This window comes from Lonchura striata, chromosome 1, assembly GCF_046129695.1.
Source record: "Lonchura striata isolate bLonStr1 chromosome 1, bLonStr1.mat, whole genome shotgun sequence".
In the NCBI taxonomy this organism is placed as follows: Eukaryota; Metazoa; Chordata; class Aves; order Passeriformes; family Estrildidae; genus Lonchura; species Lonchura striata.
Genome location: NC_134603.1, coordinates 112,402,179 through 112,416,193, shown reverse-complemented (window position 1 = coordinate 112,416,193; position 14,015 = coordinate 112,402,179). Strand labels below are relative to the sequence as shown.

General features: G+C 44.1%; 1 protein-coding gene across 1 annotated transcript; it reads left to right on the top strand.

The window, feature by feature from the left end:
* The first annotated feature begins 6,920 nt into the window (after positions 1 to 6,920).
* Positions 6,921 to 13,639, top strand: CCK (cholecystokinin). Its single transcript, XM_077786747.1, has 3 exons — positions 6,921 to 7,040; positions 8,551 to 8,808; positions 12,844 to 13,639. Exons 2-3 carry the CDS (start codon positions 8,553 to 8,555, stop codon positions 12,978 to 12,980), a joined length of 393 nt encoding a protein of 130 aa, XP_077642873.1. The 5' UTR covers positions 6,921 to 7,040; positions 8,551 to 8,552; the 3' UTR covers positions 12,981 to 13,639.
* Positions 13,640 to 14,015: the final 376 nt, after the last annotated feature.

Below are 14,015 nucleotides of genomic sequence, written 5' to 3'. Positions count from 1 at the left end.
AGGTTAGGAAGCATCTGCATTGCTGTCCTCCCAAAGAACTGTGTCCTCACACAGAACCCCAGCAATTATGTGGGCAGTTGGATCATGTCACTGAATCCCAACAAATAAGGAACATACTTCACCATTCAGGCCACCACACCATCAATCATATCAGGATAAAGGCCTGATGGCTACACTAGGGGACTCCCAGGCTGCTTCTCTTAAACACAGATTGGAGCAGGTACCTGACACCCTTAGCTCAGCTCAACTCCAGCAGACTGCTCCTGACAGTAAGCAGTGTATATCAAGGTTTGTCTGCTTCCAAAAAATCATTCCCCTTAGCTTTAGTTGTTCTGTATGGGTGATAATTCTTGCCTGTTGTAGATTCATAGGATCATTAAGGTTGAAAATTACCTTTAAGGTCATCAAGGTATACATCAACATATGTTCTTAGTCCCCAGTGCTTTCAAAATGCATTTATACCTAATAATTCAGAAAAAAAAAATCTCAGTTTAGAAGTGTTTCATCTACTTTTTTCAGGGAAGGCTCACTCACTAAGGGACAGTAGGGAGATTTTTAAAGAGCTCTGAGTTAACTGTTTCCTTTTCCTCAGAGTCTGAAGATGTTGGACAGGTTGAAATAATATGACCTCCTGGAGGTTATGATTATGATATGGTGGTCACAGAGGTAGGTGTTTCTGAACATGGCAATACAAGGCACAAATAAGTGTTAGCCATGGCACACAACATGTAACCTACCTCACTACATCAGAGATATTGCTGGGCAATCAGTATTAGGGCAGCCTTGCCAAAAATGGGGAATATTGGGTTCATCCAGTGGACAATTTCTAGGACTTCTAAGTGTCTTCTTTACACCACTCTTATATCAAATTCCTTTCTTCAGCTCACTGCAAGGCAATCAGAGTTGGTGTCCAAAGAACACTGTTGTTTTTTTATTCCACTCTAGCCAATCCAAACAATTGTGTAGCACTTACACCTTCCATGAATGTTTCTGGCATTTCTATTTAAATAGGAACTGTCAGAATAACAATTCATATTTTGCATCCAGGTTAATTCAATTTTCTTCCATATTACGAAGTATAATTTAACAGCAGAAGTGAAATAACAAGACTCTAGCTGTCCTATCTACTTACATCAAACAGAAACACTATCTCCTCTGAAGGACACTAAAAAGCCCTTATTGGCTGTCCAGTCTGTCCAGTGTCAAATTACTTTGCTGTTCTTATGTCCTGATTCTAGTTTTAGCATAGATGAAAACATGCAAATGTTTGGAAGAAAAAATGCTTAAACATTGTACTTCTTATTTATAGGACTTCCATTTTTAGGCTTTAAATTGCTTGACAACCTCAATTAGTGAAATATTCCCCTTTCCAAGGAGAGTAGTGTGGAGAAAACAATGTCTTCTACATCATTCTGTTAATTCCACACAATGGAAAAGACAATTTGTCCAGGTCCAGGCAGAGAGGTGGAGAACACATATGAAATGTACGAAATATTTTGAAAGGTACAAAAAGGTACAATGTATTTCCTTTCTGTAGTAGTCTATTTTTATAATAAATTAACTAAAATGTATATTGAAGTGTGCTGGACTGGCTTCTCCTACATAATCATAAAAGGAAATATTAATTATGGAATAAAGTATAATTGTCCAAACCATAAACAATGCCATCAGATTCCAGTATCTATGAATATGTATTTTAGTTTCATGGATAATAGCATTATCACAGCTTCTTGCTCAAAAAAAAAAAAAAAAGTCTGATGAAGCAGGTACTTCAAGTCTGAATGGCAGAGGACTCAAGGTCTGTTAGAAACTTCTCTGAAGAAGGCCAAAGACTCTCTTGAGATGCATGACATATATGTGTGGTAGCAACAAGCAAGAGAAGCTCCAACATAACCCCCAAAGTACTGCTGAAAGCATAGAGAATTTGCCAGCAACAAGCACCTCATATATCTTTGATATTTTTATCTAGCACATTGATTTCCATTTCCAGTTTTCAGCTTGCACAAAAGCCCCTATACTGCGGTCAGTTTGGAAGATACATATAGCAAGTTCCCACAGAAAATCAGTTTGGTCTTTCAGAGATGAAAATAAACAAACACACAAAAAAACATATAAAAAAGCAAGTGATTTGGGATTGGGTGGTCTCATAGAAGCAACTGTGATTTTTTTCTGTTCCACTTTGCCATATCTTCTGGAAAGTACACGGAACAAAATTTGAAAACATCACACAAGTTTTCCAGTTGTTCTACAGGAAACTTGCATACCAACTGTCTGAATTTCACAGGACACAGGTTAAAATCTAATTTTCAAAAAAATCCAACCCTTCTCCTTGGAAAAGGGATTTTTCCTCTTATTTTCCTTCTTCACACAACTGCAGGATAGTGGGTAACTTTAATTACAATCCATTATTTTGCATTAGTGCACATAGTTCACACCAGGAGTACTCTTTTGAAACAGACTTCTTTACTGTGAGGCTGGTGAGGCACTGGCACAGGTTGCCCAGAGAAGCTGTGGCTGCTCCACTTCTGAAGGTGTTCAAGGCCATGTTGAGGGGCTCTGACCAACCCGATCTAATGGGAGGTGTCCTTTCCTGTGGCAGCAGGGTTGGAACAAGATGGTCTTCAAGCTCCCTTCCAATCCAAGCCAGTTTATTTCACTATGATTATTCCCACGTTATATTCTTTTGTTTCCATTGCAGAACAGTCTGTGAATGTTCAAACATCCTCAGCACCGCTCTGCTGATCTGCTTCTATGGGGCCCTTCTTTAGGTATATTATTCAGGGACTAATATATTAGTTTGATCACTGCTCTGTGAAAGGAGGTCAGAATTCTTCAGGCAGAGGACCCAGATCCCTCACTGCTGGTCACTTACCCAAAACCAAAATTTCTCACTTAGTTTTTGGGTTGGCTCTAAGCAGAGTTTACATTCCTCTCAAGTGGAAGAAAAGAGACTACAATGAAAGCATTTACATAGAAATTACTGAATTAAAATTTTAAATATTTGGGAAAAGCAAAATACCAAAAATTTATTGTCTGAATCAATGTTAAAATACAGCAGAACAATGTGCTGTCTTAAAATATATTCTCTACTTTACATCTACAATGCAGTTGGTCCTAATAATCTGTTCACCAATTCACCTGGTAATTCCAGAAAACCATTCCATTCCCTTCCCTGCTATCCTCTGCCAATTATTCCCACTTCACTGTAATCCTCCAGAGTGACACTCCATCATCTTCACATTAAAACAAACAAACACCCAACAAAACCCAAAACCAAACAAAAACCCACATTAATTTGACTAAATATAGAACAGAATATTACCTATAAGTGTCAGGGTCCAGATGGAAGTAAAAATACCCTGCATAGTGATAATCAGAAAAAAATCTAATACTTAAAAGAAAAAGAAGGTATTTCTCGTGCATGTCATGCACCTGGACATGAAGCCCCCTGGTGCCACAGGATATCTCCAAGGCTGCATCTCCAAGCTTGATGCCACTCCAACACTCACAGGCAGGCTATGCTCCAGCTCTCAGCAGAGAGACAGGGACATGAGCACCGTGGCTGATGCTCCAACTATTGGTGCCAGCCATTCCCATTGCAGGACAGACATAAAGAAATCTCTCCATCCCACTGTTCCCATGCTGCCTTCTTGCTCCAAAGCTCCCAGCTTTGTGCTGGCACAGCACAAAATGAATACTTAACCATACACACTCTTTTGCCTCCTCAGCTAAACACGAGAAAACCTTTGGCAGATAAATAGAGAAAGCAATTGAGGATAGAGGTGTCTTGATTGTCAGGAGGAAAGGTTAGAGAAACTCATATCCTTTAACAGACTCTTGCCAGAAGACAAATCTTTAAAAGCCTGCAGTATCTAAACGATTGCATCTTTCAGCTCCTCCCCAGGGATGTACCTATATTAGCATTTACTGCATTGCAGGGTTCACTTTAGGTTTAAATTTGTTTTGCATATATACTTGGGTTCTTACAATATCACTCAAGCTCTGCTGCAGTCAAAACACTTTCCTTCCTGGTGCTCTAAGGCTGAAGCCTTGTGTTAGAGCAGCCTCTGTCTCACCCCACCTGTGATAGTGCCACAAGGCCCTCCTGTGGCTGACACTCTCCAATCCATGGTGCACGTCTAGGCCCAGCACCTGACAAAAACACTGGACCTGGAACCTAGAGGTCACTGCAAATTAAATCCCAATTCCTACCTTTTGTACCACATCAATAAGTAACATAATACATAGTCTGAGTTTCTGCAGGCAACTCACCTCAGAGTCCTGCTGTTGTATTTGCTCATGCCAAACAGGCTTTCTGGTCTTCTATGTCTGCTCAAAACAATTCTAAAATGCCATTAATTAACATATATTTACCAAGGACTGAAACTTTCCTACAACTTCAAACTTTCACTGAAGAGAAAATAAGCCAGAAAATAATCACCAAGGACTGTACATACAGGTACCTGTAATACAGGTATTAAAGAATTCAGTTAGGAAAATCCAGTGTTCAAAAGTCAATTAGCCAGGCTATAGATCGTGCAGCATTGCTGACTTTAATAATAATGACATTATTCCTGTTTCCTTTATTCTATTTCATATGGCATTGCCTTTCTGTCTGTTCATGGGCACAGCTAGGGAGTTTGTCACACATATGCACACTCATACACACTCCATTTGTCCAATCCCAGATACATTTATAAGTGAACTGAGATTCCAAATAAGCTCGATGTAAATGTAGTGTGTATTTGTTCAACCAGGCTAATATGTCAGACTTAAATGCCTGCATTTATATCTGTCTGATGTGAATTATTCATGAGTGTATATTAGCAAGCGGTCTCTCTTTCTCATCTGTTAAGCTTTGAGCTGGTCCCTTGGGAGCTCATTATCTACAGTGGGTTTCACAAGGGCTTGATGTGACTCTACCAGAATTGTTATTTTACCTTCCCAGAAAGCCTGTGATACTCTGGTTCCCAGACACCTACAGTTCAATTCAGAGTCGACTATTTAATTGTCTAATAGCAGTGAGTATCTTTCCCATTGAGCCAAAGTAGTGAAATTGAATTATCTGGAATGTTACCGAGATTTTTTTCCAGAGACAGACAGAGCCATTGGACAGGTACTGCTGAAATAATTTCAGGGCTGTTACTTTCCCTAGCAATCTGCTTCGACTAACTTTTCCCTTTTCAAAGGAGGTTTTGATTTTGTTTTTTAAAAGCACTGCGGGATGATGACGCTGCCCGAAGCCAGCGCCAGTGTGAGAGATGAACGGCAGCCCGCAGCTCAGGTGCCGCATCCCGCTCGGCAACACCGTGTCAGCAGCTGGAAGGCGGTGAGAGAGCTTGTCCATCGCCATCTCCGCCACCTCCCAGCCTCGCACCACCAGGGTGACGGGACACGGGAGCCGCGGCATCCCTCTCCCAGCCGTCCGCTCCATCATCACCGGCGCCTCAGCTCGGGCGCGGCCGGGCATCGGCAGCCAGGGCTCCCCGCGCTGAGGAGGCGGCAGCAGGTCGGCTTTTCCCCGCTCGCACGGCACACGGCACCGCCCTGCCGCGGGATCTCGTGACTTTTCCCTGGATCTCCGTCCCTCGTGCCGCCGGATTCCCCGGGGTGCGCGGGGCCGCGGCGCCCTCTGCGGGCCACGGCGGGAAGGGCGCGGGGGGTGCGCGGGACGGCGTGAGGCGGGACCGGCGCTGCGGGAAGGACGGGAAGCAGCGCGCTTTTCCCCCAGGAGCCCTGGGTTAAGAGGTTAAGAGCACACACGCCCCCCGTGCCCTGCCTTGGCGGATTGGAGCCCTCTCAGCCGCCGCTTGGGCACGGCCCGGCCGGCGCTCCGCACCCCCGCACCGTCCGCACAGCACAGGCGGCTCCCCGGGGAGCCTCGGTGTCTCGGGGCTGCCCAGCTCCCTTCCTGCAGAGGGAAAAGCAGCCCACCCACTCTTGCCTCCAAACCGTAAACTCTAAGGCACAGATTCGGCGGAATGACGCCTGAGCCCAGAGCTGGCTCCGAGGAGCGGCTGCTCCCGGGGGCTGAGCTGCGGAGAGTTTCGGGGTTACCGCACGGCTGCCCCAGCCGGCGCTGCCCGTCCCTCTGCGGCCTCGGCGTGGCAGCCCGGGCAGCCCGAGCTCGAGGGCGCTTCCTCCATCCCCGAAAAGCAGGAGGCGGGAGGGCGGCACAGTGTCCGAGGCTGCTGCGGACACACCTGGCGAGCATCGCCTCGGGGCAGCACCGGCCCGGCCGAGGTCGCGGGAAGGGACGGTGTTCCCTGCAGCGGCGGAGGAGACTCTGGTAGTTCTGTGGTCAGCGAGGGAGAGCCCACGCCGAAGGCATCTCCATCCACGTCTTTTGCGGGGATCGCCCATGGCTTTATGCTTTGCTTTTTAAATAAAATGAGTGTCCCGTCTTCCCGAGCAGATGTTTAGGAGAGGAAGGGGAGGATGGAGGCATTTGTCACCGCGGGCTCAGGTCACCGGAGGCCTCAGAGAATGGAACCCAATGCCCCAGACCCCGCACCTGCCAGCGCCGGTAAGCGCGGCCAGGGCGAGCCTCCCCCGCCTCCGGGCGGCTCCCGACTGCCGGAGCTGCCGGTGCTGAGGGCATGAGCCCCACCTGGAGCCTCCGGCAGGGGACGGAGGTGTGGGCATACACCGGTCAGGAGCATTTTGATTGCCCAGCTGCAAGGCAGCAAGGCGCTTCCCTCGGGGAGGGCCGGGAGCGGCCGTCGGGGCCGGCCCGCGGGGCAGCGCCAGCCCCGCGGAGCCGCGCTCCTGCGCACCCCGCGCACCGCGGCGGGGAAGGAGCCCCGCTCCCCCCGCGGAGCGCACACACCCCCGGTGCCGGTCCCCGGGGCGGGGAGGGGCGGCACGGGGGGCTGAAGCGGGCGGGGGCCCCGGCTGCGTCAGAAATGTGTAAACACCGCCTCGGTGCCCGCCGCTATTTAAGCGGCCGAGGCTGAGTCTCCCCCGACTTCCCTGCTTGGGCACGCTCGGGACTCACTGCTCCCGACTCGAGAGGGACCTTGGAAAAGCGCAGCGGAAAGGTAGGGAGCGCCTCTTCTGACGGCGCCACTGCTGAGGGCGGGCAGGCAAAGGAAATGGGGGTGCCTGGAGCTTACCTGTGCGGCGGCTCGGCGGGCATCCCGCTCTGTGCCGGAGGAAACGCTTCCCGGCGGGGAAGAATTCCGGCCGCTCCCGACGAGCGCGGGCAGCCGGGTGGACCCCAGCGCGGGGTGCGGGGAGCGGCGCGCAGGGCTGCCCACCCTGGGCAGCTGGGAGGGGAACCGGCCAGCTGTGGTGAGACGTGGGATTTGGAAACCACAGCAAAGACATGAGTACTTAGATATGTGTGTGTGTGTGTGTGTGATATATACATGTATGTGTGTAAAAAATACAGGACTCGGGACAGCTGAAAGGTGCAATGCACCATCAGTCTCCGAGTACCCAAACCTAGACGGGTACATCACTAATAACCACACTGGAGTGACATTTTGACATTTCAACTTTCTTCACTCATCTCCTGAGAATATTTTAAACCCCCCGTGGTTTATATACCGTGAATTATTTTGACTAGAGTATGTGTTGGCTAAATAAACTTAATTTTATCCCTTTTTAAAATTTAAAGGCTTTTATTAAGTGTACGGTTAGAGAACTGAAGCAGTTCAAAAAAATTTCATGCAGCTGAGATAATCCATGTGTATTTATAAGTGAAAATTACCCCATAGCATGAAGTACTAGGTAGTTTGTTTCTTCTAAGAATTGAGAGCAATTTCACTGTTTCCAGGAAAAAAAATACCATTTCAGCTTATGTGATAAAATTATTTAGAAAACCAACATTGTTTTGCTTAGTACACTGCTTAGCAAGAAAGCAGTAGAAATCTAAATTCTCTTTTTAAGATGAAGAAGACTATTAAGTTGCACTTTATTTCTTACAGCTTTTAACTATACAGCTTTTACCCCTCCAGCTATTAGACCAAATGTTTTGGGGCAAGAGTATTCGATTTTGGTTTTTCTTTCACTGCAGCAAGATTTTGGTTTTCTTCTTTTTGTGTATGATAGGATGAAACCTCTTGAACACTAAAGTTCAAATCAATGAAGACTGGTAGAATAAAGGCTCTTCATAGAACTTGTCAAAACTGAGTATCTATAATAATAGCAAGGTTTTAATGCAATAGCAAAATACTGAAATATTTGAATCACGAGTTTTTTCACAGAGATGGATTCGAGTCCATTAAGTTTTTATGAAATACATCTTCAAAAAAAAAAAAAAAAAAAAGCAATTAAGAATCGAGTAGATCAGGGAGATACAGCACATACTAGGATCGAAGAAACAAAATTAATTACTGGTACCTTCCTCTTTAGCAAGGATATTTAGCTATTCACATGTATATTTTCCAACTTAAGACAGATCCTGCAGGTACACACATTAAAAAAGACCCAACACGAGCCTAGTTTGCTCAGAAGCCACCATCCCCAATGGAAGATGGGGTTAGGGGCTGCACAAAACGTAGTCAATCTGATCATGTAACAGCCCCCTGTCCCTTTTCTCCCCAGCAATGTACAGCGGGCTATGCATCTGCGTGTTCCTCGCCGTGCTCTCGGTGAGCTCCCTCGGACAGCAAACTCTGGGCTCGCTCGATGGGCATCCTCTGCCTGCCGAGCTGGAGCAGAGCCTGCCGGAGCATCAGCGGCACTCCCGCGCCCCGGCGGCTGCCGGGCCCCTGAAACCCCTGCAGCGGCTGGATGCCAGCAGTGACCAAAGAGCCAACATCGGCGCCTTGCTGGCCAAGTATCTCCAGCAAGCCAGAAAAGGTACTGCTTACAGCCTGCTTCTGTGCCGCTGGGATTTCCTGCAGGGGTTCCTAGGAGTTGAGATAACCCTTCTATCATTTAACATGTATTCCTAGAGAAGATAGGTTTTTCATTTTGCCTGCTTGTCCCTGAAGTAGGCAGCATTTCAAATGCTCTCTCCCAAACCCTTGCCAAAAAAAAAGGTTTATTTGACTGAGAGTCATATAAAGATAACTGGAGAAAATGTCACTGACCTTTTAGGTTATAGTTCAGCTTTTATTTTTAACTATTTTCATTGCCTTATTATTTTGGTGCTCTTTTCGGTATGTTGTATCTCAGATAAAATAATTATGTTTTCCTTGAAGTCTCTCAATTTAGTTAAAATACTCTCTTCCTCCTTCTTTTAAAGTTAGAAGAGCAGGAAGACTTTTCTGAGGATGAATGCAGATCAAATGGCTAGCCTCACTTCAGTCAGAAATCCCTGTTCCAAGGAAATATTCTGAGTATTGGATTTTTCATATATTTGTTCCCAGAGGAAATGATGATAGCATGAAAGCTTTCAAAACACTGAATTTATATTTATTAGTGCAATAATTAAAATCAATGATAAGCAAAAACATATTTGCTTCCACACACATTAATTCCTGGTAGGCTTTCGGTCTCGGGCAGCCTGGGAACACAATCTTGCAGTTATCTAAAACTGTCTCTGTGTAACAAGGACATGAAGAATCAGTAGAGGAGTGGGATTACAGGACATTCTTATAATGAGATTTATTAGCCACTTGAGGAAACAATTGTATTGCATGAGAGAAAGAGTAAAGCTATCCCTGTTGACACCTTACAGAATATATCTTATATAGGCAGAAAAGCATGCCATTGGTGCTACCAGTAAAAATGATGGTCCAAAATCATTGACCACTGAAACTTCCCCAAGAAAACATTTTTCCTTTTGAGCTGTCTCATCTCTGTCCTGCTTGGTGTCTCAATAGAGTAACACCATGGGCAGCCTAATTGCTGTGGCCTTTTGGCTGCCAACCTCAGTGAGAGCCACTAGAGAAATTTTGTTTACTCATGAAAGCTTCACTCCAGCCTTTGCCCTGTTCTACACAGAAAAGACATCTAAGAAGAAAAGAGGATTTCAAGAGAAGCCAGTAATTAGGATTAGGATTACCTAGACATACAGACATTGAGAAATTAATTCACACCTAGCTCCAGACTGTGCTTAGGATAAAGTTCACTTTATATAAGAAAGAGCTTTCTCCACATAATGCAGATCATTTAACCCTCACCTCTTGACAGCTTCCCTGCTGATCTCTATGCTCAGCAAAGTCCTATGCGTATATGTGATGGTGGTCTGCAATTAAGAGATGCCACATCTGGTTTTTGTGCATTACATGTGCAGCCATACACACTCCTCTGTGTACTCAGAACACAGCCAAATTAAAAACAACAGAAAAATTAATTACTTCCAATAGTGCCTGGAAGATTTCATCTCATGTTAACGATTTGCATGATATCCATTAAGAAACAACTTTTAGCTGTTCATGCAATTAAATGGAGAGATAATTCAGATATGAAATTCCACAATTCAGCACTGCACTTAAGGCTGTTATGGAATAAGACTGTTACTGCAGCAGTCTGCAAAGCAGAATTCTCATTACCTTTCCCCAGCATAGTCATTGTTGCCCACCCACATGGAAACGGAAGTCCTCATTCTAGTTTATATAGCCATTATATTCTCTTAAATATGTGGTTGATATTTCCAAATAGATTAACCAGATAAAGCAAAAAAAAAAAAACCAAAAAAAAACCACCCTTTGGATTTAATTTTTTTTTTGTAAATATTAATATGAGGGACATTTTCCTGCATATGTATTATTGACATATATAATTAATTCTAAAAATAGTCTGGAAGCAGATGATGAGATTCTTGTGATGTGACTAGACTAGTTAGACTCTAGTTTGTAGATGTAGTTGTTGGAGAGAAAATTCACAGGAAAACCAGTATTTATTTAAATTGTAACCTATATACAGTGTTCCCATCAAAACATTATATTCTCATTTAATGTGAAGACTCTGGACAGTACTTCAGCAATCTCTGCAGAACACTCACACCTACTGTATTAGTCACCTAATATCTAAACCATAATAATCACTAGAAAATTCCAGAGAGAGCCCGGACTTTTGTTAGTGTTAGCAGTCACTAGTAGTAGCATTTGCCCTGATGAAGGGCTGGTTTTGTAAAGTATTTCTAGTTAAATCAGTGATAGAGCTAAGTTCTCTCAAGGGCTTAGGGATTGATGGCAGTCCTGTAGCTGAACTGCTACAACTTTGAGTATGTTTGTCATACACTGATCCTGCAATACCCACATGACATCTCTAGTGGATTCAGGAGAGGTAATTAATGTGATGTTAGGAAATTTGTCACCCAGGCTTTCAATTATGTTCATCTGCAGGCTTTCAGCTTGAATCTGGTGCCATGCAGAAGAGATGTTGTGGCTCTCAAACCAGTGACAGGCACATTTAATGTCCTCTAAGGAGCCCTTGGCTGGCCAGACAGTAGTGGCACCAGGGGAGCCTTTATGGCCCTCAGGTCATGGCAGGCTCAGAAGTCTCTTAAGCATCGACATCTGAGTGATGGTTCTGCACTGCCTGAGTCCTGCCTGGTTATTGTGCTAAGGAGGCATTGTCATTGCCTTAATTACACTTCTTGAATTATGAATGTGAACTTCATGGCATTTAATGGCATGAGCTTCATGAGCATTTAATGATAGACATTCTATTCTAGGGAAAATTAATTTTTTTTGTCATTTTGTTGTAGGTAAATGTCTTAATGGCTTTTTTGTATGTGTACCTTCAACTCCCTGCAACCACTAACAAAGCAATGCAGCTGCTTTTTGTTTCACTGAGTCATGTTCATTATAAAGAACTACATGAGGAAGACCTTAAAATATAAAAGTTCAGAGTCAATAGAGATTTGTTCAAAACACAAGAAACTGAAAGCAAAGCAATTGTGTAGATTTAGATCTATGCGATTTAATTTGGGCTCCTTTTCCTTTTTGATCAATTCAAGTATTCCTCAAGCCTCAGTCTGCATTGAATACTAACATATTAAATCTGTCCCTTCCTCACTCAAAGCTTACCTCCATCTAATTATTGTTATATATCAATTTTGTCTGTTTTCAGGGAGTACAGAGAGAAGCAATTTACCTGTCCCTGTATTTTTTAGTTACATCATGTGATGCTGTGAAAACAGGATTGCAGCCCATTTTTTTAAAGCATAAATTCTCCATGCAAATAGTTTGTGTCTCTTGGATGCCTTAAGCAAGGCATGCAGAAAGGATGAGGCAAGATCAGAACTCAGCATCCGACTCTGCTGTGAAAAGAATTATGAAGGCTTTGGATAAGCAATGAAAAAATCCCTGATGTAGTAAAAAGGCCTGCATAATTCCACATAATAACTGTGGATTCCAGACACAACTTTCTTCCCTTCAGGACTATTCCCACTTGTCCACAAAATCTCGGATTCATAACTCTACCCTGCTTGTTGCCAAATTTGTACTGTAAGATCTCCTGTACTTACGTTTAGGTCTTTTTAAGCAACACAGGGCTGTGGTGTCTCAGGCTGAGTCTGCTCTCAAGAAGACTTGTTTTACATGTAGAGCAGCTCTCCCAGAATGAGACAGCAAACATGGAGCTTTATAGGAATAGTTGGAAATAGTTTAGAGTCTCTCTCTGTAGTAAAATAGGAAGAAAAAAGGAAAAATCTATCTATATTCCTTTTTGTCAGGCAGGAACAGAATGCTCCTGCAGCAGGAGGTAGAAAATGATCTGTTTATTTTGCACTGAAAAATTCCAAGCCACTTCCAGGGTGTTACCTATAAGGTTCTATTGGTGTTTTCCCCAATGACATGACAGTGGTGTTACATTAATTGTATTAGGTCCATTTCAACTATTGCAGACATCTGCTAATGAGCAGAAGCCAGATCAGAACATGAGTGAACCTGGAAAATGTGTCCTCTAACTCTCTGCTCTCCCAAATGCTTTTTTCCTTAGGTTCCACTGGAAGATTCTCAGTTATGGGAAACAGGGTACAGAGCATTGATCCTACTCACAGGATAAATGACAGAGACTACATGGGCTGGATGGATTTTGGACGCCGCAGTGCTGAAGAATATGAGTATTCTTCCTGAAGAACACCAAACTAATAGCAATGAGGAAAAAAAAATCACACTCCCATGTCTGTACAAAAAAAGATAAATCAATTTGTTGTCCTCTTCAAATCAGTGTTTTAAAGTATTTAAAATCATGTATTTGACATAAGTTTGTCTGTAAGACTATACAATGCAATACATATATATGCAGAATTTTCCAGAAACATTTTCTTTCTTTTGTGTTTTCTCATACATTGATACTATATTAAAATGATTTCACTTATCTCTTCTTGTCCTGCCACTGCATGTTTCTGGGTGTCTTACTATAAAAGAAAGATATCGTAATGCCTTTATTTGGCACTGTAAATATATTCCACGGGTTGAACTGTCAGATTATCTATTTTTCAGAGAAATCTTGTGTCTGTCCCAATAGCTTTGAACTCTAGGGAACTTGTAAAAATATAAACACAGCAGCACAATACTGCCAGAAAAGACCAGCTATTTTCATGGTGACCCTGTTTGCAAAGGACTGAGTTATACACTGAGCTCACATCTTTGCAGTGAACAGCCAACAGTGCTAAAACAGTGAAAAAGAGGGATGACACCAACATGCTTCATCGTCCTGGCTTATTTGTTTTATGTTGTGAATTCTGTGTGAAAGTTCTGCTGCAAATCACAGAATAAACAGAGCATTCCCAGCTGCATGGTGAGCTAAACATTCATTTGGGAGGGGTGAAGACAGCTTCCTGAACAGAGCAGAAGGTGATCCTGAGAGGGAGAGGTGTTGGAGCAGTCTAGTTACAGTGTCCTTCCAGGAAAGAGGTATCCCAAGTGTCACAGAGGCTGAGCTGGCCATTGCCCAGTGGAGAGGAGGGAGGTTCTGCCCAGCTCTTACCCGGCTCAGAGCAGGGCAGAGGGCCCCAGGTTCAGAGCTGGGCAGTGATCCCAGCTTGTGTAAAGCCAGCACCCTGCAGTTGCTGCAGTCATTCCCATCTGCCCATGGGAAGGCTGCAAAAAATATGTTTTACCTGCACACTCCTTCTCCACCACAGGTAACCAACCTCCCTGCAGATC